This window comes from Crocodylus porosus, unplaced genomic scaffold (assembly GCF_001723895.1).
Source record: "Crocodylus porosus isolate Cpor-Errol unplaced genomic scaffold, CroPor_comp1, whole genome shotgun sequence".
In the NCBI taxonomy this organism is placed as follows: Eukaryota; Metazoa; Chordata; order Crocodylia; family Crocodylidae; genus Crocodylus; species Crocodylus porosus.
This window is the reverse complement of record NW_017728925.1, coordinates 10,891,468-10,915,320: the sequence shown is the minus strand read 5'-3', so window position 1 is coordinate 10,915,320 and position 23,853 is coordinate 10,891,468. Positions and strand designations below refer to the sequence as shown.

The following is a 23,853-nucleotide window of genomic DNA, read 5'->3' as shown; positions in this document are numbered from 1 at the left end:
ATCCACCACCACCCTCTGAGTATGACCCTTGAGCCAATCTGCAATCCATCTGACTGTGTAGGCATCAATGCCACAGTTGCCTAGTTTTTTAATGAGAAAAATGTGCACTTCCATGGTGCCATTCATTGGAGGTTCTCAGGTGATGGTTCTCACATATCCTCCTCCCCATATCAAGGTAAATGAATAGAAGTATCCCCATTTTATAAATGAGGAGACTGAGAAGTGAGGAGATGAAAGCCCCACAGTGAATCAGCAGGAGAAGCGGGAATAGATACCAGCAAAATTGATCGCTTGGCCTGTGGTTGGATCACTAGAAAATACAAAGGCCTGATCCTGTTCCCAGGTACTATGAGGTTACAATGCTGACTCCTTCATGGAGCCTCCTAGATTTTGGTAGGACTCATCGTGCAGTAACGGACCTTGTAGGCTTTGTAGGATCAGTCCCTTAGTTTGATTGGTGTTAATAAAGCAACCGGCATAGAAATTCTCTTGAAACCTTCCTACATGACAGTAATACCAGGTCAGGGGATTAAGGTCAGCCCACTGCAGTCAACAATGTCACTCCAGATTCACACTTGTGTTACTGAGATCAGAATCAGTCCCTCTGACTGATCAGACCCATGTGGCTGTCCTTCCCAAGGGCTGGAAAGAGAGAAATCCCTGCTTTGTAGCTCCTGACACAGGCTCATTTCCTAAAACTGAGATGCATGCTCGTGGATGGGCTTGGTGAGTGAGCTGGCTATCTGTATCCATCCTCCTGCACGTGGTCCACTGATCACTAGCCCCCAGCTGGGGCTAGCTGCAACTTCATAGCCCTGAATGACCAAGGTGCTTAAGCACATCCTTCACTTCAAACAAGTGGGTTAGTTTAACTTAAGTCAGCAAGTCTTAAGGTAAGACAAGCATGTGAATGGAAGTAACAGGGAAGTAAGTATGAAATGTGTGACAGGAATTTACATACTGAGATCATTTAAGAAGTTAAAGACCTCGATCTTACTCTTGTGGAAATCAGTGGCAAGAATCTTTTTAACCTCAATGGTGAAAGGTCAGCCATTTAAAACAATAGTTTTGCCTATGATAAAATTGTGGGTTATTAAATCCAATGGAAGCTTTATGTGTACAAGGAGTGCAGAACTGGGCCCTGTGATCCTGTGTCTCTTACTCCAGTGAACAGTCCCACTGATATCCAACCTCTGCTGAGCTCAATGGGGGTTTTTTGGTCACCTGTTTTGTTATTGCCTGGATATCTGCTGCTTATGCTGATAATGCAATGCCGTAGGAGGGGAGGAAGGACTGGGGCTTGGAGCCATTCGAAAGACAGACCTATAAGCTATGTTGCGGATGCCTCTGCTCACTGCGCAAAAAGCAAACAAAGCGTGAAGTCCCGTCAGGAACAGGATGGGAATGAATGCTGACGGCACTGTGACACCTTTGTGTAAATCAATAAGGAAGCTCCATCTGGGAGGTGTGTTCAGTTCTGGTCACCTGAGCTCAAGAAGAAATCAAGGGAGCTCAGACAAGGATGAAGAAAATGTTTGGAGGCCTGGAAAGGACAGCCAGGGGGTGAGGCTGCTTAGAGAGGATGTGCAGGCGGTGCTCAAAGCCATGAATGCTGCTTGAGAAACTAAACCAGGAGCTCCTGTTCATCTGCGTCATCCTACAAGAGCCAGGAAACAGGCCGGAACAGTGGCTAGCAGCACATGGAAACCCAATGTGAAGAAATACAAATACATTTTTAGGCAATTAGCCCATGGAACACATTGTCATGAGATAGTGAGAGCTTGGAAATCTGAAAAAAAAGGGCTTGCGTGTATCTGGATACTGGAAGAGTCCTAGGGACCTAAGGGGCAGGAGCCAATCAGTAGTTGATGGCTCCTGGGATTAGGAAGAAATGTAATTGCTTTCTTCAGGGTCTCTTGCAACCCCTAAGTACCTAGTAATGACCACCGGTGGAGGCAGGATGCTAGGGTAAATGGGCCACTGGGTTGACATGGTCCCATGCACCTGTATCTGCTTTTTCTTTGGAAGGCAGTGCCATGTGCCAAAGAGTCCTGGCAGGAGTCCGCTGTCTCCTGCTTTCCCCCAGGACCTTAGGGGACGCTCCCCTTAGAACATCCCTATTCCCCCTTCTCAGAAATATCCCTTTTGGGCCAACCAGCAATGGTTGGAGACACTTCCCAACAAGAGGCCCATCCCATTTCTGGCAAGCAGACTGCAACCGAACCCTGCAGAACCAGCCGCTGCTACCAGATGCAGGCTGCTGGCAAAACCCTACCACGCGGCTTGTGGTGTTAGGAGTTAGCCCGTGGTGAGGACAGAAGGCTGCATGGCTTAGTGCTGACAGGAAAGGGCTGGATGTCAGGGTTGCCCTGGGTTTGAATCATGGCTGAGCCATTGTCCTCCTTGTCCATGGTTACATGAGGTAGGAGAGCAGGGAACATGGCCTTGCTCAACACCAGATCCCAATTGTGAGCTGTGACCCATTAAAAGCAACAACAGAAACCAGCCCTCTGTTTAATAAGTGCTGCAGGGAGGCTCTTTTGCTCCTAGCCCAGAAGAGAGCCAGATGCACATCTCCACCAGGCTTGCATTAACCCGCCGAGGCGCTCCCAGACTAAGAGCGTGCCTGACATTTTCAAACAAGCCTGCCTCTCCCTCTTGCCTCCCTTCCTTCCCATTGCATTTTCACTGCCTTGTTCTATGTTGTTGGCAAACCCTTCCTGCCTGGAGCCGAGTAGACCCTCGTAGTTGGCAGTGAGTTGCACCTCGCCCTGGTTTTTCAAGACTTCTCCTTTGCAAATCTAAGTCTCTGCAGCTTTGCTGTGTCATTCGCAGCTCCCCGCTGAAAAGGGACGGGGAGGGTTAGGGACTCATAAAGTGAAATTGAACAACTAACGCTTTATGCCCTTCTGCTGACGCGTCTCCTGATCACGTACAGTCACTGATCAGGACTAAACAAACATCCTGTCGTGCCCAGTAGGCTTACCCAGTCATGGGTGGTGAAGAGAGTTTTCCCTAGCCTAAATTTTACTTAAACTTGAGCGGGTCAGAGTCCTGGCAGACTGAACGGGGAGGTTGTGGTCGCAAGAAACTGCAAGCATTTGTCTTAACGCTGGAAAAATTACTTTTGTTTTTTGTTGGGCACAGGCCGGTTGATAAAACAGCTGTTCTGTCTGTCTCTTGCTCTCCCTCTTTAGCCCTCTGACACGAGCATGCAGGAAATGTAATGTTACACAGCCTCACTATCAGCAGAACTTCCAAGCAAGTAACAGAAATGGGCCAAATTAATCCTGAAAATCCAGCTTGCTCCCCCATGGCACTAATTGATCACAGATGCCCTTCTGCCCAGGAGCAACGGGGTTTTCTTTTGAGCAGGGATAGCCTGTGTTGCCCTGATCCCTGCTGAGCCCCTTGAAAAATCCTGGTTTATTTCTATATTTCCCTTTGCAATTTCCCATTATCTCCCCCCACACCGCTCACACAGATTGTACACCAGGCGCGTGGGATGACAGGGCTGGAGTTGGGCTGGGAACTAATCAGCAGCCTCTGACAGGATCCGAACAAAACCTTCTGTGGTGTGCTCAATCTACAAGAGCCTGAGTCTGATTTATAGCTGCTGAAATCAATCCCTCCCTGTCCGTTTCTTTTAATCACATCAAGAGAAGAATTACATGTTCTGTGTTCAAGGGGGAAATTAATTTTATTTATTTATTTATTTATCTGTCTATCTATTTGAATTTGTCTTATGCTCGTTTAAGAAGTAAAATTTGGATTTGGGGCTTTTTTTTTTTTCTTTTCTGTTTGGAGCATGCAGAAAAAGTATCTTGGAAGGGATAAAATAATTCTTCATAGCTGGAAACTTAACTCTTTTCTTTCCTGTGGTGGTTCCTTTCATCTGTCAGCCCCCTCTTTACCCAAGCACAGGAAAATAGCAGCATTCATGTGACTGTTTTTCTGTAATTCACTGTGGATTAATAGTGAAGGGTCCTTAGCTGGTATAAATCAGTCTACCTCCACTAAGACCGAGTTTCACCAGCTAAGTATCTGGTCCAAGCTGTTTCATTTCTGTATATGCATGTTATAGCTTTGGACCTCTAACTCAGCTAGTTGGGACTTTGGGGAAACATAGCACTGGCCACGACACAACCTTTGTGTGTCTGCAAATAATATTTTAATAAGAAATACTAGAAACAAATTGCTAATTAATGTATTTGTAATACATAGCATGAAATAATGTTGCAAAGAGCCAGGTTCCTGGCTCCTTACTCTTTACTTAGTCAAGCAGACTCCAGTTCCTATTGACTTCAGTTTACCAATGTAAGGACAGAGTAAAAACCAAGTAAGGACCCCAGGAAATAGCCCCTTGGCCATAAATGGTGCATCTGGGCCAAATTCTGCTATGGTGTAAATTAACATTACTCGGCTGACCTCAGTGGAGTTATCTGGATTTATGGCAGCTGTGAAAAGATGGCTTGGTGCAATTCTAGAAAGCTTCAGTTTGCACCTTGTCATCTCTCCTTTCCCACTGTTCCCAGCTGCTGCTCTTTGTTTTTCCTGATCTGGGATGCAGGGCTATGTGGGTCCACCTGGCTTATGGCAAGCTCTACAGTAGTGCTGCAGTGGTTCTAGCAAATGTATCTGGGTGTCCGAGGAGTGGGGACGCACTTTGAAAGTCTCTGGACCTGAGGACCTGTAAAGTGGTGCCAAGAATTGGTCCGCTTCTGAGGCTATTGCTCTTGGCTTCCCAAGGTCTCTAATGTGGGGGGCAGACCCAAAATGAGTGATGTGCCAGGCAGAAACCAGCTGAGGAGGACGCTGGCAATGAGAGGCATTAATAATGTCTGTAACATGTATACAAGTGTTCCTGCCCACAAAAGTCTTGGTCCTGCTTCTCTTCCCCAAACGAAAGTGTACAATGGTGGAAGAATTGACTTGTGACTGGGCAGGGAACAGGCTGCAGGATCAGGCCCTGGTTTTTTGGAAAGCTGCATTCCTGCATTGGACGAGGAATAGATGAGGACGAACTTCTGGGGACAGAGATCAAATGAGCAGTGTGCTCTTTAATGAGTCCCAATTAACAGACATGTTTGGGGGTGGGCTAGTATCACATAGACCGTATCTTACTTTCCAGGTACATTGCTCTGTAGAGAGGCTATTGATTTAAACCAGTGTGACGCTGATGGAGACGACTACAGGCTAGAGTTAAAGTAGAGGTACTAGGTCTCCCCATCTGGTGCATGGGATAGCTCAAACTCGTGGCAGCTCTAACTACATTTACTCTTATGTAGCAGTTCTCCTTTGAGGCCAACACTTTCCAGTAATGCTCCTCCCTATGTGCAGTGACTTTAAAAATTTTAAGGGCCCTCTGTTTTTTCCAGCAATCTGTTACATCAGCCGTGAGACCTGATGGTTGCTGATGCATTACTGACTATAGGACCCTCCAGAGAAATGTGCTGACAGCAATATAGTCGCTGTGAACATGTTTATAAATCAAAAAACCCGATCAAAAAAAGTAAGAGGAAGTAATAACAGTTTTTTTGAAAACATAAAAACCAGTACAGTGCTTGGATCCGACTTTCTCCTTCTGCTGAGATCAGCGCGCCAGGGTGGAAAGGTTTAATTAGCATGCTTTAGATAACGCAATTACAAGGCCAGAAACATGACCGATAAAACTGCCTGTGCTTCCCAGTCACGACATATGCAGCAAGGCAGCTTGATCTTTCCAGGTAAAAGAGAGTTAGAGACTTTGGAGCATCGGCCCTCAATTGTAAACTCCCCGGCTGAATGAAAAGCCAGTGGGTGCTTTCGAAAACGTTGCCGTCAGTCCCATCGGACAAAAACAAAGTCTTATCTAAAATACTCTGTCTGCGTGGAGAGCCTAAACAGCAATTAATTCTTGCAAAGCTGACATTTCCCTGAACTGCCAGTCAAATACATATTTAGAGATGTGTGTCTGTTACAGTACATACGTGCACCCCGGGGATACGCTGAATCCTGGAGTACATGCCTCAGCGCCCTGTGACACCCTCATACAGTGAGCGAAACCATCCGTCTCGCAGAACTTGCCTTTAGATCTGTTGCAAAGTTTGTTTATAGACTCCCCTCTCTATGGCTTTTTCCTTTTTGTTTTGTAATCCGTGGAGAGCATTTTACCTTCTTGTCAAGCAATTAACATTTAAAATTATAATAGTAAAGGACTCCCTCCTACAAACCGTTATTCAAAGACCTGTCCTTTGGAGTGCACTGGGGATATTTACATAAGGAAGGGTTAGTCACGTAGCAATTTTCAGGATCTAGCTCAAATTTTATGCTTCCGTCTCTTGCCTGTTCCTGAGTTTGGACAGTATCAGTGTAAAAGACTACTATTTTACCTGTGGTAGGGTATGTGGGAGCTGCTTATAGCTTACCAGTCTTCCCTTTTTTAAATCATATTCATTTTTCCTGCATCTGTTTTTCTTGTGTAACAAATTATTTTATGGTGAAGCACGGTAGAACGGCATTGACAAGTCATTTGGGAAGGGGAGGAACAGAACTGTGATCTAATTATGATTTTTTTTCCTGCAATGTAAGCTTGTGAGAGATGATCTGATAGTATTTTTTTTTGACAAAGGTTCGTTGTAACCAGAATGGCACTCTGTGCGCCGCATCACTTTACAAACATTGCGACTGTCGCCGTTTTGCTAAAAAGCAGATAAAGGTTTGCTATAAGGAACACTCGCAGAATTTTAAGCTCTGCCTATGAGGAGAAATGTGCTATGGAAAAGTTTTGCTTTATGTGTTTCAAAGCAAAGATCTGTGGCTTGCTTTTTACTAGTCACTTTCCTTTCTTTTGGTCCATCTATCCGTTATATTTCCTTTCCTGCGACATCCCTTCCTTCTACATCTAAGGCATGGATCACCTTGATCACTCAAGCACACTACCAAATTAGCATCAAAATCTGTAACTAAAGCGTGCCGTGGCTTGTGAATTAAGGTGGCGGCATTGTTTTTGTGTCACTATTGTAGAGGAGTTGTGCAGGAGGCCGAGAGATTTTCCCATCTGATTCATTGACATGAACGAATAAAACGTACACGCATAATGTAGCGGGAAGAGAAATGGCAAAGCTGGTCAGCAATCTGTCTGATTTCGGAAAGATCAGTACAGAAAAGTAGCCGATTTGCTTTCCAGAGTCTAAGATATCTGCTATGAATCAGGAAGAAAAAGCTTTACAGTCTTAGCTACTATTTCCTTTCTATGAGGGGAAAACCGATACCTTGCAAAACCCCAAGAATCTTTCTAGACCGGCGGAGTGAGAGGGCGACCATGCGGTGTCTTTGGCGTCGACTGGGAAAAGTTTTTGTCCTTTTACAGCTGGAAGAGTTCCCCTAATTTCCTGGCAAGAATGATGCTGTGAACTAGAGCCTGTGCACGCAGACACTAATGATAGGGAGCGGGCTTAGCGGCTTCTTGCTGCATTCAGACGGGCGTTAGTCACTGGACAAGGCACCTCTCCCCGCCTAAAGCCCAGAGCCGACCGACCGCTCTGCCACAGTGACCGCGCAGCACCGCTTTGGAGCACGCTCCCGGGGGGTGTTTACAAGTGCTCTGCTCCGCTTCTTCAAGGGGCTTTTTTTCATTTTCTTAACGAGCGCAGAAGGAATCGGGATGCCGGGGTCTCCGCTCACCGTTGGCGGAGAGGAAAACGGGGCCGCTGGGCGCTGAGCAAATTTTTTTTTCCTCAGAGGAAGATAAGCCTTGCTGCTATTCCTGCTACTATTGCGAATTTGCCACCAAATCCCTGAACCTCCCCGGCTCCCCCTCCCCTGGCGCTGGAGACCCCTCTGCCCACGCCGGGGGTTTCTGCCATTCAGAACTGCCACTGGCGCTTCGAGGGCGGCTTGGGCCCGGGGGCCGCCAGTGCCAGCACCCCTTTGCCCCCCTCCCCCCCGGGATGCGAGCTGCCTCTCCCTGCCTGGGACTTGCAGCCCCCTCAGAGCAAGCCCCGGCTCTGCCCCGGGCCGGCGGCGGAGGGGCCGGGCCGCGCTACTCACTGTCCTGAGGCGCCGCCTCGCTGCCGCTGCTGCCCCCGGACGGGTCCTGCGCGCCCTTGGCGCCGTCCCGCGGCTCGGCGCCGGGCTCCTTGGCCCCGTTCATGCCGGCCGCCACCTCCTCCAGGTCCAGGAGGCGGCTGACGCTGAAGTTCTTCCTGCCCTGCGGGGTGTCCGGCAGCTCCAGCACCCGCGCGGGGCCCGGCCCGAAGGGCTTGTCCATGCCGAAGGCTGCCGCCCCGTCCATGGCTCCGCCGGCTGCCCCGGCTGCCGCCACGCTGCCCCCCCAGCCCGGCCCGCAGCGAGCGCCCTGCCCGGCTCGGGCCCGCCTCGCGCTGACGTCGGGGGGACACCGAGCTTTCCTCCCTCCGACCTGCCGCAGCCAGCTCCCCTCCTTCCCCTCTTCCCAGTGCGGGGGGAGTCGCCAGAAAACCGCCGCGGGAGGGAGAGGGAGAGGGAGAGGGAGAGGGAGAGGGAGAGCGCCTAGGCCCCCTGCCCTGCCCTGCCCTGCCCTGCCCTGCCCGAGGAAGTGAAGTGCTTCTGTCAACAAGTGTCAGGGGCTGCGCTGGGAGATTTGGGAGGGGAAGAGGGCTCCTCGCCCATCTGGAGACAGAGGGGACCCAAGGGGTCCTCACCGAGGCAGCCGCCCGCTCCCCCTTCCGCCCCGCGCTGCCCTCCTGCAGCCTGGCACCCAGTCACTTTTCGGGGGGAAAGCCCAGCTCTCCTGCCTTAATGAGATCGTTATGCCCCAGTACCACAGTTTGCAAACTCCTCGGGGATCACCCAGGAGCCTCCCTAATGCAAAGCAGCCCCAGGGGGGTGAGGTGGTGGGGGGAAGAGTTTTTCCTCTTTAAACATAACAAAATAAAAGGAGCTTTGAAAACTGAGGATTGGGCTTGCTGGTGTCCGGTGAGGAGCTGAACCCGGGGCAATAAGAACTGAAGAGATGAACTGTTATTTCCTCCTTCCGACTTAACTGTAATACCTAGTGAGAGGCTCCCTCCGTGGCGCTGCGTGTGTCTGCACATGCCTCTGGTTGTGTGTACACAGCGATCTGACTCAAATCTTCCAGGCTGGTTGCGTCCCGTTCAAACTCCCAGCTTGGAGAAATCCACTTCTCAACTTAAGCACGGCCTAGCATGTCTCTCTAGCCCACTTGCAGGATTGTTTTTGAATGTATAAAGAGGTTTTTTTTCTTTGTTTCATTTTGTTTCTTGGGGTTTTTTTAGTGGGTTTTTTTCCCCCTTTCCTTTTGTTTTCTTGCAAACATGACTGTTGTGCAAATAGAGCGCAAGCGCCAGGTTTCCAAATTGAATCTCGCAGACTCTCGTCTCCCTAACCCTGGCACATGAACCCAGAGGAACTCCACTTAAGTGTATGTGACTGTGCCAGATTTAGGTGGGTGTCACCAAAATCAGCATTTGGGTCCCTGCAAGGCAATTTGGGTTCTTAAACAAGCCACTCCAAACCCTTTATTCTCTTTTCCCATATTTTCCAAAATATTATTTGGCGTGAATTTGCGAATGGGCTGTCAGTCCTGGAGTTTTAATCTAAAGAACAGTTGAATGACAGGCAGAAGCAGGGTACATTTCCAGTCACGGTGCCCCATCACTGAGCCCTTGGGTTAATTCGGAGGGTTCATTTGTCTGGAGAAAAAGGTGAGCTTGGTCCCCATAACCTGTTCTGTTTGACTTTCCCCAAACGTTTAGCTTATTCAACATTTGCTGTGATCTGATCATCCCCTCTGCTGTGCGCCTGTCACAAAGGGCAGGTTGTGTCCACAGCTGGGTAATGAGCAAGAGCGGATGAAGTCTGGAGGAGTAAGGGTCTTGCTGTCACATAAATGTCTGTGTGGTACTAAAGAGTGAATGGAGATTGAGAGGGATGTTGGATGAGAGATGACTGCCTTGAATCAGACCTCCCTTTGATGACAGGTCAGAGTCCCATCTCCTGGCCTGGGTCCCCGTTCTGCACCAAACTGAAGAGAGGCCTCTGGTCCAGTCCTGGGGCTCATGAAGCCTCTGGGGAACGGCTGGTGAGAGTCCAGCACTTTCATGCTCAGAGCCCTTGCACCAAACTGGTCTCCACCCTGCATGGGAGCTTACAACTTAATACACAAACATACACGGTCCTCTGTACTAGACCATCCCTGCTTGGAAGAAAATGATTCCTCTGTCCCAAATGTTTGCTCAGAGGCTTGCTGGAGGAGTCAGCCATTGGCTTCCCTGTCCCCATGAAAGCATCCAGGCTGCATTTGGATTAAGGGGTTTTGACCTTGCACCTGGGCTGGGGTGGATTGTGCAGGGAAGGGCTTGGTGTCAGCTCCGTAGAGGAGAAAGTTACTTCAGGACTGACCAGCTCCCGTCCTTTCCTGTTATGATGCCAGGTGGAAACCAGGCAGAACGCAAATAGGTTCCAGGAACCAAGGCCAGGCTGTCTCTCATCGGCAAACTTTTCAGGAGTGTTAACTACCGAGGCACCCGTTTACATGTACAAAGCACTCTACCAGCATTGATGGGCCCACTATCACCAAGAAGTCAGGCTTAAAAAGGAAAAAAGAACAACTGGAATCTTTTTTTCCATTTTTTTCGGATTTTTGTTCTTTTTTTTGTGAAATCCAGTAGTTTAAAATGTAGTATATGTTGACCCGATCTAACACTAGATAAAAACCGAGGGGACAAATCGCCAAAAAAGAAACCTCATCAGAATTTTTCCCAGGGAAATTTAATTTATTTTTGATAGTTTCAAAGTAGAAAAAAGCAGTCAGAACTTCAACCAGCTCTGATCGTAACATCTCCTGAGCGGGGAGAGAGAGGAGTACCATGAGCTCTATTTTACAGATGGGCAAACTGAGGTACTGTTCTCCCGTTGTCTTCAGTATGTGAAGGAGTGAATGCTGAGGGCCTTCAGAAGTGACCCATCCTGCTATGGAGCAGCCAGGATAGAAGTGCAGGCTTTTGGCTCATAGCCCCAAGTTGGGCATGTTAAGGGATGCTGCCTTTTGGCTAACCTGGCATTTGGCAACCCTTGGATTGCTTGCTTTAGGTTTTGTTACCAGAGCTTTGCCGCACTCTGCTCCACCTCTTCCACTCCTGGCTTTGGGTAAACTCGTCCTTTGGAGCGATCAGGCATGAAATTATCGGGATTAAAACTGACAGGCATCAGACTCTGTTTTCCTCTTAAAAGTAGATCAGGGAACAGCATGGCAAATATTTTGGCAGCTGTGGATAGAAACGTATCTTTAAAAGAAGATTAGGTTTACCCAGGAATCTGCTATCTCTGTCCATTATTGGACACTGGGGAGGCCATAAACTCTGTCAGACAGATATGATTCAGTTCTGCTCTGTGGGTACAGTGACTTAGAGTGGAGTTCTGCGAGTCTCATACCAAGTCATGAACAAGTGAAGACAAATGGAGTTGTCCTTCTCTGTACATCTTCTTTGGTGGGTGCGGTTCTGTGCCCCACCAAGCCACCTGACATGTGGGATAAGCTGCCTGCCGGGCATCTCTTGCAACAGAGGGCTTTGGGGTTGGCAAATGAAGGCAACTTGCAGCCACAAGGGTTCAAGTGCTGGCAGCTAAGGCTCGGCATCCGTTGGTTAGGGGCTGAGGATAGCTAGAGGGTAGGGCCTGAAGGCTAGTGGTTGGCCTCTGCCCTTCCCACAAGCTTTTTAATTGTTCAAGCCCAGAGGCCTTCTCTTAGCTGTGGAACATCTTGCTGTGATTATTTTGTGGGGCACTGGTGATCTGGAAGGCTATTCATTTTCAGTCCATGGGGGAGGGAGGCCAGCCGAATGCTTTGGCCTTGCCCCGCTCTTGCCTTGCTCAGTCGATAGCTATAATCATCACCAGCCTCATCTCTGAGGCTTATTAGGACCTCTTCTTGCACCCCAACCATTCTGGGGTTTTTTCAGAGGAGACTTTTGCTCCATTCAGGGTGTTAAATAATTAAACAGAGGGAATAATCGTCAGTGAAGCCCCCTTGGACTCGCACTTCCTCAGCCCTTGTGATTGCTGATATTTTTTTGGGTGAAATATGACCTTTTTATGATCAAAGGGGATCAGAGTTCCAACGGAAAGAAAAAAAGGCCAAGAGTTTTCTTTTTCCCAATCCTAGCGGTCTGGTAAAGTTTCTTTAGACATGCAAAGATTTACACACCTTTCTGCGGGGTGCCTTAAATTACCCTCCAACTCTTAACACATTTCCATGAGCAGAGCAAGAACAGTAAGTCATTGAGAAATTAACTGGCCTTTCAATAATATCCCCTGTCGGCCTTTCAGAAGGGGAATGTCTAATAACTTTTTTGAAGTAGAGGTCAGGGTTTGCTTTTTTTAAATAAAACAATCTGTATTAATGCAATTTCCGTTTTAGCTGCAGCGTTTGATTTTTTTAAAAACATTTTTTTTCTTACCCTTCCAGCCAGACAACACATCTCGAGCTAGATCCATGTATTTAATACCCCTATCTCCTTACTTTGCTAGCTCCTTCAGGCAGGACCTTCATTTTGTTTTTAACGTTCATTTGTTTTAAATTATCAAAATCGGACCTTGACCAAGCCCTGGGTTAGCCAGCCAGCCAATCTCTTCAGCAAAACCCGTAAGCCCACGTTTGATGGGGCTGTCGCATGCTTTTAAGGATAAGCATATGTGCTTTGCTGTATAGGGTTGAATTTAAGTATGTGCTTAAATGTGTTGCTGAATGGATAGCCTATTGTAAATGCAACCCCAGTGATTTCAGTGAAGCAACATCAGGCCACAGCAGCTAGGGATTTGCCCCTGAGTGCAGGGTCAGGGTTCGCTAGAGGTGCTGCTTGAAATCCTCAGGATGGTCTCTCCATTGCTCTGTCTTGTTTGCTTCACTTTTTTAAAGACATACTTTTTTGTGTTAATCTCATGTTGTGCCCCCTTGGGCTTTCTTCCATAAGCTTATCCCACACTGCTGTGATGAGGGTCCCAGTGTGCTTTAGAAACACCAATTCTCTTTCCCATCATGAGATGCATCCTGTTCTGGGGTAGAACGTGACACCTGTCTGTGTCTTACAGCCATGTGTCAGCACTACCGAGCATTTCCAGTTAGCTCATGCCAGACCATGTTTGTTGGGTGCTTTTCAAAGGCATTCAGGGCTGAGTCCTTAAAGGTGTTTGGCTGCCTACATCTCATTGATTTCCATAGAAATTAGCATCTAGCTCCCTTTGGAAGGTCTGGCTTTCAGATACTGCAGAGATAAACTGGACATTAGGCATCTCAGTTGATACGAAGAGACTGTAAGACCAGATCCTCACTGAGACCGAATTATTATTGCTTTTGCTTTCAATGGAACAACCAAATTTCCAGCACTTGAGGGCATGGCCCATATTTTCCCATTGAACCTGCAGGGAAATATTATAGCAGTGAGCTGCAATACAGCAGCCTGCATTCGGTGTCCAGTGGGAGTGGCAGGTTTTTACTATTCTGGTTCCTAGTGCTGCTTCCATCTTGAACTGAAGACCAATATCCATAATATCCCAGTAGAGTTTCTCCACCATTAGCCTCGGCATCTTTCTTGAAAGCTTCCTGTACTTCCTTCATAGGTTTCTTGCAAGTGCTGGCTTTTTCCCCCCAGGCCCTGGAGCCTGACTTTGCAGTTGTCTTCATGCCGTGATAATTCTCAGACACGTACACTTTTGACCTTTCTGTTCCATTTGCTGGGCTCTCTCCCCGTACACTCGTACAGGAGACTACCCAAAAGGTCAAACCAATAAATTCTCCTTATTTACCCTATGTGATAGGAAGCCATTTACAACACGTGTGTCTCCTGACTCGCAACTGCTTTCAAAACAGCAGGCACCAAACCCGCAACTCCTGAGAGGGAATCACGACGAGGATTTTATCTAGTTTCACCTCTTACAGAATACAGATATACTCTATGAGTGTGTTGCTTGGCACAGTACTTGGGCGTGTCCTTCACTTGAAGTCTAGAGAGGTAGATAGCTGGGTTAGTCTGAAACGAGGCAGATGGCAGGGTAGGCTAGCACGAGATGAATCGGTTCAGAGACCCCAGCTGAAGTCCATGGTACTTAAATTCTCTTCTGGATTAGAGCTGATGTTCTTGCCTTCTCTGTAGCCTCTGTTCTGACACAGCTCCCACTGACTGTGAGCAAAGTCTCCTGGCCCAAGTAAAGCTGGCAAATTCCAGGATTCAGAGTCTCTGCCTAAGCCTTCATGTCAAGCTCATAGCCATAGTATGTGATCACCAAGCAAAATCCTCATCACCGCAGTATGAAGGACCAGCAGGGTTCAGCTGTGCATGTGAAGCACATCACGCAAAGCAGAAGAGCTGCTGATGGGGTGTGATCGGCAAGTCTTGAGCTTGGTGTCATTATTCTGTGGGCCATGTTGTATTCCTGCTCTACACTCTCCCGGATGGTGCAGCCGGATTGTTTGTATTCTGGAGCAGGTGAATCTTTCCAGGACCAAAGCCAGGCATATGGGCAGTGCAAACTGAGCATCAGAACAGGGTTTGAAGCATAATGGAGCTGGAGCTGAACCTTTGCATGGGACCCTGGAAGCTAAAGCCAGCCCTGCAGCACTGTAAAGTTTCTTTTCAGATCACAGCAGTTGGCAGGAAATCAGAGTCCATGCATTTCCACCAGAAGAAGGAAATGGAGTGGGAGGAACCACCAGAAAACTGCATTTGCTAAACACCACCTCTGCCCCCTCCTTGGCTTTGCTTAGGAAGCTTGTACTCAGGTGTGCTCACAAAATAAACAAGGGGCTTTCCTGGCAAGAAAACCCGGAGATCAGCTATGTGCGACAGCTACACATCACCAGCTTTTGACTGGAATTTGCCACCTCCAGGCTGACCTAGCAGGAAAGGAGCGTTTCCCATGAGGCAGCAAGGTAGAGGTGACGGTCATCCTGCAGGCTGTATATGGGCTGTGCAGCTTTCAATACGCCGAGTCCCCGCAGTTGACAGAAATGATAGAAATGAATGACCAGCGTCAATCGGTCACAGAGGCTTGGTGGCCAATCTGGGTCCTTGAGTGGGCAGAACCCCAGCTTGCAAAGTGCTGGGAGGACAAAGCAAGGTGTTAAAAGGAAGAAGCAGGAGCTGTTTCAGGGTTTGCTTCAAGGGCACTGGCCGGAGGGTCAGGCTGCTTCACAAAGGAGATGTGGTTTGCTTCCTGGGCTTATACAGAACTCCGGGCCCCTGGATGGGAATGATGTGCCCATGGACATAATACGTGAACCTGCACGTGGGGTAATTATTATACGCTGTTCCTGTCAGGGCCACCCTGTCCAAATCCACTGGTCAGGGCTCTGGTTGTGGCACAGGAAATGAAGAGGCAAACCCTTAAATGAGGAAGTCCCATCTTCCTGGTCATACTGGCTTCAGACCAGGCCCTTGCCCACCTCCTTCCACAGCCAGGTGGTCTCACGCTTCATCCCATGGACTGGATGTCTCCTCTCACTCTCCAGGGTGGCCTTGCTGCCTGCGTCAGCGCCTCCTCCATGCGGCACCTCACTGTCTCTAGCCCTTCTGGCCATTGTGGATCTGTTTGGGACTTGCTTTGCACACCAGGAAAGTCCACCTGGCTGCCCACAACTTCCAGTGTTGGGCTTGGGGTGCTGAGAGGAGCTTAGGCCCCAGGCTGTGCTGCCCATGGGGCATTTTCATTGGAGTCTAAGGTTGAACAGTAGCAGCCGCCATCCAACAAGAGACTGAGCAGGCGAGAGGTTCCCCAGCAGCACACCCTGCACGCAGCGGAGGTGATCGCTTCCTCCCTGCACAAGAAGTGCTCTCTTTCCCATGTCTTGCCTGTGGCAGCTGGATTCTGCTGACACAGCACATCGGAGCCCAGCGAGCTTGCGGTAGCCGGACATCAAAGGCAAGCGCTGAGTTTTGGCAAGTGGCTTCCCACTCCCACCCGTACCCCCCAACTTGGTTTGAAAGGCTCTGCTTGCTCCTCCTCTCATGTAGCGTAAATCAGGAGTGTGTGCACGCCTGTGTTGCTGCGCTGCCCTCCTCGCCTGTACGAGGGAACGCTGTTGGGCCTGGGAGGCTTAGCAGAAATCCAGCTGGGCGATGCTCCAGACGAGTGGGGGGGGGTTGGCAGTGGGGTTGGCGGCAGCACGGCAGGGATTTGGGGAGAGCTGTCATGGGGAGGAAGGACGTGAAGGTTAGCAGAGAGGTGGCTCCTTATCTACCCCACTTACATACTCATATGAGATTACTGTTAGGAAACTACAGGGTTTTCTTCCTTTCTCACCAGGGTCTCTCTCTATTTAGGGATAGGGTTTCTTTATGCCCTGACTCATTTCTGTCTCTCTTTTCACTTCCAGAAGGTGCAGCTCATTCCCAATTTCAGCTCTCTCCTTATATCTCTTAGAATATCTCCTCCAACAAACACCCACACCCTATTAGCTTGACTTAACTAGTTGTCTTAATAGGCCGCATTCTTACCAAGTGCCCTACTCCAGGCTCTTGTTAAAGCTTTACTCCCAGATTTCTTGTTCCCCCTATTTCTTTCTCTCTCTTTCTCTCTTTCTCTCACTCTCTCTCTTTCTTTCTCTGCCAGGAATTCTGTCCCAGATGAACCAATACTCCGTGGCTCTGCTATTTCCCTTTTCTCCCCTCCTCCCTCCTTCAACAGCGAGATGGGAAAAGAGTGAACTGAAAAAAAAAAAGAAAGAAAGAAAGAAAGAAAGAAAAAAATCAAAGCTGCACATATTGGATCCAGATGTGCTCGCTTGTATACAGCTCTCTCCAGCAATTTAATTAAATTCCCCCAGACAGCCAGGAGGGTTTCTTAATGATCAAATTTCTCTGGCTCTCCTCCTAAAATGCCCCCTCTCTCGCTCGCTCTCCCCTGCTCTGTCTCCCTGATGGATAGCCAACTGCATTCTTCCTGCAATCAGCCTGGCCAAAGAGATCTGGAAAAAGGGGGCAGCTCCCTCCTCTGTTATTCTAGCAGGGCATTGAATGCTTGTGGCTGACAATGCCAGCATCATTTTTATTCAAAAGGCAATTGCTGATTGTTTCACACAAAAATGCATTTCTTCCAGCTTTGGAATCTGGAGCCCCCCTGCCCCTTACCCCTCCCAGGGCTCAGTGTGCAGGGCTCGGAGAGGGATACCTGGAGAGGGAACTATGTGGACAGGAGCTCAGGCTTCAAATGCAAGGAAGGGATTCTTTCAGAGAGATGTGAGGGTGGCTCTCACCCACTGCTAGGGGGTCCTGAATATTCATGAGGAGGGAAGGACTTGACCCCCTCTGGTCCCTGCAGGTTTTATCCATTCCAGGGCTGGGTTTCGATCTGGGATTACGGGGTGGACCCCTTAAGCCTCCTTCCTACCCTGCAGGGGTTGTTCTAATGGAGGTGCCTGCCCAAGCAGAAATGTGCTGATATATCGTAGACTCCGGGGTGTAAAAGGCTGTGAAGGGGCAAAGGTTGCACCTCTGAAACATGGCTAACGAGAAACTTTCCTGGGTTGATAGGTCTGTGGGTACAGTTGCCCAGGTCACGGTGCAGCCCAGCTTGTAGAGCCAGGTCCGGCTGATGGTGGGGTAGAGCCCCCCCTTGAACTGAAACAGCCCCTTTCAGCTGAGTGAGCACCCATGTTGCTCTGATGAGGAAGCAGCGACATAAGGTGGGGAAATGAGTTAAATGAAGACACAGTGGGTTCGGTTATAGCTCGCTCCTGAGCACATACAGGCCAAGCCACTTCTGGGGCGTCTACCCACAGGCCTTCTTGAGATCTCCACATGCTTGAGAGCAGCCACAAGCCCACTGCAGGGCAGCTTCACCACACTGGGTCCTGGGTGGGGAGTGTGCTTGGCACTTCCCCACCCTGGACATGCCAGGGGCATGGTGTTGGCATACCCAGTGAATCTAGCAACAAACCTTGTTACGGGACCCAGAGTCCTGAATTCCAGCCTACAGTGCTGTAGCCAGAGGCATCAAGGGCCTGGACTGGCTGCCACTCAGGTCAGTGGTAAAACTTCCATTGGTTTCAATGGTGCAGAATCAGTGTCCATCCCCCGCCCAGCTGGACTCTTTCATGGCGGTGGGGTCTGACCAGGGCAGCAGTCAGGGAGGCAGGAGCTGTGGCATGGAAGGGACCAGTGATACTCGCATGCTGTATGTTATTCTCACACACCCATATGCTCACGCTGTGATCCTCTAAAGGCGGCTTGTATGTGAATGAACTTTCTTTGGCAAAGAGGAAAATTCCACCCAAGCACTGAACGTCTCTGCAAGGGGTGGGGAGGGGAGATTTTTCAGTTTTCTTTGCACGGGGGGCTAGAAGACACATAAAGTGAGTTCCTCTCCCTCCTTCAGAGGAGTTTGCAAGAAAACAGAACGCAGCAATAACATACAGCGGGCCACGGCCTCCTCGACTCACCCACATGTGCAAAGTGCCTTGAGACCCAGATGTGGAAAGAGCTACTGAGGGGTGAAACGCTGCTGTTGTTTGTCTATATGCAGCCGCAAAACCAAGCTCCGCTGGCACCGCTCTGGTGGGCTCTGCTTCAGCAGATGGACCCCCTGAGAGCCTGCTCCCCGCTCCCAAGACAGCTGAATAGTTCCAGTCTGGCACAGCATCCTCTCTCTGAGTGACTCAGGCACGAAGGGCAGGCTATATGCTGCAGCCAAAGCTGGGGATTTTGATTGGGGTGTGCCAGTGTTGCTGCTGGGATTTAATTCTGGAGGTTCCTGGCTAGAGGGTCTTGTCCCTCTGCTCAGGAGTACACTGATAGCTTTATTTGGGGTCAGGAAGGAATTTTCCCCCATGGTCTGGACTGTGGGGGTTTCTGCCTTCCTGTGTAGCGCAGGGTGTAGCCTCTTCCTGGATCTCCTGAGCATATATTAACATCCTTTTACAGAAGTGGGGTGGTGGGTGCCCACTCTATGTGGCTTTACCTGTAGCAGGTTCAGGTGTGATGTCTTGTGTTGTGTCAAGGTTGACGATAGTTTTACTAAGAGCTTAGATTCTGGATTTGTATAAGATGGTTGGAAGGGGATGATCCTGCAGGGGGTTGGACTGGGTGACCCACTTGTCTGTGATTTCTAGGGTTTCTGCGGCCTATTGCAAAGCCCGCTGTAGTCTATGGTCGTTTTACCATCAAGCCCTTTGTTTGCACACAGTTTCTTTTGCCAGAATCAGCCCCAAAAGGTGTAAGTGTGCTACCAAAGGACAGGGGAACACTTTCTCTCTGGATGAGGGAGCTGGGGCAACTGGCTTGCGAAGTGGAAAGCTATGTGCTGGTGGCAGTGGGGCTTAGGGAAAGGCATACTGGAGATTTAATTCTCCACCCAGTTTTCCTTCCTCATCACAGGTTTGTGCTCACTGTCGAGATGCTCAGAGACACCCCAGGTGAGAGCTGCCCCCGTGCCGTAGCATGGCCAAGACTTGTAGCTGATTATTAGAACGTGGTGTCAGTGCTGCGGGTGCTTCCACGGGGACCTTCAGCCTTCTGCAGCATTGACAGTCAAAGCCTGTCTCTACAGCTGTGCCCCGGCTCCAAGGTACTGGGCTGCCCACTAGGGACTGGGTCCCAGGGGCTATTTGCCACTTGCCTGTAGGTCCCCAGATCCAGGTCAGCAGTGTTGAGAGGCCATCACCATCTTGAAGCCTGCAGGAAGGGAGGTTCAGGGCATCAGTGTTGGCTTGCAGGTGGGATGTCTGCTTTACAGTCACTGTTGCCACGGCCGGCAGAATCTGCCCTCTCTATGTGGCGTTATCAGGGAAGCCAAGCATTAAATAAACCATGGAAACAGTGCCCTTTTCACCATGCGAGTGGACAGTTTAAAGCCAAGGCACACTAAAGAAGTTGGGGGGGAGCGGGGTCTTGGGTAATGGATAAGAAGCTTCCAACTCATACCAGGGAGGGGAGCAGCTCCTTCAGCTCCAAGGGTAGAGGCCCATGTTTTAGTCTGCAAGCTCATGTTGCTCGGGCAGGAGGCTGTTCGTCACATGCCGTGGTCTAGGGAAAAAGAGATGAGCTCAAGCTGTTGGGCCCCCTTTTTACCACAAGAAGGCCAGGCCCGTGCCCGCCACCCCACTGCTCTGCCGCCAACAGAGAGGAAGGGGTGGGAGGCGAAGGGAGCATTTTGTGACTGCATGTCAGAAAAATGCCAAATGGTCGGGCCCATGCGCCCAAATTCCACCCCCTGGGTGTGGCTCTGTGTCGAAATTTGGATCCCATCCATTAACAAAACCCCAGCACAGGCCGGCTCTGCTCACTGTTCCCTTTCCAAGCATCCCAGTGTCTGGAAATTCCAATAAAAGGCTAATAATAAAAAATCCTGGGATAAGCTTTTCCCCGCCCACCCTCGGAGTCCTGCTTTAAGACCCTGGGCTTCACTAGATTCCTTTGCTGGCGAGCTTGGGCTCAGGCACCTCAAGGGACTGCAGTGCTGGAGGGGGGCAGGCCAGGCTCTCCTGCATATGGAGAAGGCTCGTTATAGGTGCACACGGCTGAGCTCTTCCGACTGCAAGTGCTGTTCGTCTGGGTCTGGCAAGGCCGCCAGCCTGGGACTGGGGAGTGCTAGAAGGAGCGGGCATGCGGGCAGGAGAGTAGCACCTTTACACTCCAGCATGATGAAAGCTTTCTACAGCCTGCAGCGCAGTCCCCGTGTCCTGCGTCTTCCACAGCCATGTACAGCCATGCCAAGGGGATGGATGCGGAGAGCCCAGGCTGTTGGTGACATGGAGACTTGCTAAGAGGCTTTTCTGAGCACCCTCAGGTGTTGGGCATCCCAGTTCCTCCAAGCAGGATTTGGCTTCCTTGGTTTGAACCTGTCAGACAGTGATCAGCCTTAGGACCACAGGGGGAAGGCGCGTGAATGCAAGTTTGCTTGGAACAAAGCTCCCCTTGGAGGACTTTGGCATAAGGAGGACTTAAGAGCAGTCATGGCCCACTGCATGCTAAAGAAAGTAGGGGGAGACGGGAAACAGCCTGAAGCTGCCTCAGTACGGCAGTGTGGGGTGGGGAGGAACTGGGGGGTGGATGGGGGTGTGTGGATGTGTGTGCATATGTGTGAAGGGCTTATTTGGCAACTGAGCTGTCCCTGACCCATCTGGCTGACACGCTTCCCCTTGCTCACGGCTCCAGGCACCAGGTGCTTGTTCTCAGGTCTGACGGGTCCGTCTGTCTCGGAGCCTGGAGCGCTTTCCCAGGCAAACACTGCTGAAAGATTTAGTGCTTTTCACACCCATTCCAGGGCAGGGAGGGTGGCAGGGGATCATGCCCCTTTCCCAAATTACAAACTGATGATTAATTGGTGAAAGAGGCAGGCAGCCTGTGAATTGCTGGCTTGCCGGCATGGCCTTCCGGCTGCAGCTGCTTGACCCAGCCAGGTGCGGTATTCCTCACCCCAGGTCCTTGCAGTGGTGAGGCCAATGCCCTGCTGTGATGCCCTCACCCAGGCTTGAGTAACCTTTTTAGCCCCTGGTGGGCTCTCAGGGATGTGGCGGGCAGGCTGGGCAGGGCTTGAGCTCAGCACCTCGCAGGGCTCCCATTTGCCTTGAGTTTTGTGCAGTGCTGGAGCCGCCCAGCACTGTTCCCCCTGAAGCGAGCAGCTGTGGGGAGTGCTGGCAAACCCCGAGCCCCAGGCAGTGGACAGGTGTGTGGACAGAGCAGGGGCATCCTCTGCATGGCAGCTGACCCTGGAGCATTGTTCCATGGTCCCTGGTACATGTTTCAAGTTGGTCTAACTTCTCTGCTTTCTCTGGAGTTACTCCTGATTTACTTAGCAGAGTATCTAGAAGCCAGGTGGAGGCTCAGTGCTCTCCCCTCCAAGCAGGTCATAGGCCTGTGACAGCAGGCCCAGAGGCAGGTAGCTTGAGGAGCTGTTCTTGTCGGATCTCAGAAGAGTGGCTGTGCCTTTCTGAAAGCCCAACTTAAAGGCCCTCCCTGCAACCTTGTTCCCCCTCACGCTTCCTCTTGCCAGACCCGCTGCCCTGCACCAGTCTGCCTCTGACACTCCCTAGGGCCTGCTCTGCTCTGTCCCACAGGTTGGATCCTTCCTCTTCTATCAGGGCATGGCCACCCTGTGCTTTGCAGAGCTGTGCAGGCTGGATTCAAATCTGGGAGCCAGGCATGCATGGGTCAATTGCAGGTTAGACTCATGGCTCCGAGGCACTGTAGGGTACCAGGACCAACATAGGCCTAGCAGAAAACACAAAGCTCCCCTTCCCCTGACCATCTTCCCAGGGCCATAAATAAGACCACAGCTCTTCCATGCCTCTTATTTGGGTTCCCAATTGCTCCCACAGCCTGGGGAAGCACAGCTTCCAAACCAGACAGCCGTGTGTATCAAGAGCAGAGCACGGGGAAGCCATGCCCAGGGAAAGGAAAATGTGCGGTGGGCGGGGAGAGATGGAGCATTAATTAGAGACAGATGGAGCTGGATAGTAAACGAGGTCTTTTATTTATTACAGGAAATGTCAAAGGGCAGATTAATTTCTAAAGATAGGATCCTGAAACCCTACCCCCAGCGGGTATGGAGCACGTTTGATCAGTGGTTATTAAAGGTGAAGGCCTACTGCCTCGGGCAGTTTCGCCAGTGGGGCAGGCCCTAGGCAGAGACCATACATCCCTTGGCCTCAAGGAGCAGGCTTTGTCCTTTCTACTGTTAGACCATGCTTTTGCTCCACCAGCGTGTGACCCTGGTGCTGAGCCCAGCCCTGGAGAGGCCCTTAGAGCCTTTGCTTGCGTTTGTCCCCGGCATGGCATGTCCTGTACCATCTGTCCAGTGCTGCCTATAGCCCTGACACCAGGCAGAGGGTGGCAGGATGACCAAGAACAAGGGGTTAGGACTGGGGGAAAGAACACCCTAGCTCCACTGAAGTCAGTGGTGAAGCTCCCATTAACGTCACAGAGGCCCGCATGTCCCAAGAGACCGCCAAGGATGTGGGATAGCAAATGCCACGTCTTTTGTTCCCACCAGGCCTCAGTGTAGAAAACGAAGGGCCTTTACAAAACCTCTTCTCACATGTGGGGGCTGGGGATGCCCGCTGAAAAACTGCTTGTGACAGACTGGTTTCCGGTGGGGTTTTGCAAATCCAGACGGCCGTGCTGTCCGATGTGCTGTTAGTATCGGGAATACCGGAGTGAACGCAGATCGTACAAAGTGATGCATGCATCTTGCAGTATCTGAGCCTGCGTGTGCCTGTTGGTGCCAAATGACTGGACGGATTGCACCCTACATGGACATGCAATGAGACATCAAGCACCAGATAAAATCTGGCCCTTAAAAAAAAATAATAATAAGAAGAAGGTGCTGACTCCAGCTTCGCTCTGTTAGTGGCAGCGGTTGCTTGTTCTAGTCACCTGGAGCGAAGAGCGCCAAGAGAACTGGTTACTTTCTGAAGACACTGCATGTGGCACTGCCTTTTAAACCACGTCCCTGCGCATGTTCTCTGGGGCAGCGGTTCTCAGCCTCTACAGACTCAAGGCTTCCCCTGGGTAGACTGAAGACACCCCTAGATAGATGTGAAACTCCCCTGGATAGATTCAAGACACCCCTGGATGGACATAAGGGCACCCTGGAGAGACTCAGGACCCCCCTGGAGAGACACAAGGCCCCCTAGATAGATGCAAGAGCCCCTTGGAGAGCTCAGGACCCCCTGGAGAGATAGAAGGTGCCCTGGAGAGACTCAAGGGTCCTCTGGAGAGACTCAGGACCCCCTAGAGAAACCCAGGACCCCCAGGAGAGACCCAGGACCCTCCTGGAGGGACACAAGGATGCTCTGGAGGGACTCAGGACCCCCCCCGGAGAGACTGGCGCCGCTTCCCCGGGCGGCTGCTGCCCCCTGCCGAGGGCCGGGCCGGGCCG

General features: G+C 50.4%; 2 protein-coding genes across 2 annotated transcripts in view; one reads left to right on the top strand and one right to left on the bottom strand.

The window, feature by feature from the left end:
- Nucleotides 1–8,431, bottom strand: part of PRRX2 (paired related homeobox 2) — a 58,501-nt gene extending 50,070 nt beyond the window's left edge. Inside the window, exon 1 of the mRNA XM_019540769.1 lies at nt 8,032–8,431. Coding sequence (XP_019396314.1) covers nt 8,032–8,275 — 244 coding nt within the window. The 5' untranslated portion in view covers nt 8,276–8,431. The remainder of the gene's footprint in view (nt 1–8,031) is intronic.
- ASB6 (ankyrin repeat and SOCS box containing 6) overlaps nt 1–23,853 on the top strand; it is a 32,725-nt gene that overhangs the window by 1,401 nt on the left and 7,471 nt on the right. The gene's annotated exons all lie outside the window — the stretch shown is intronic.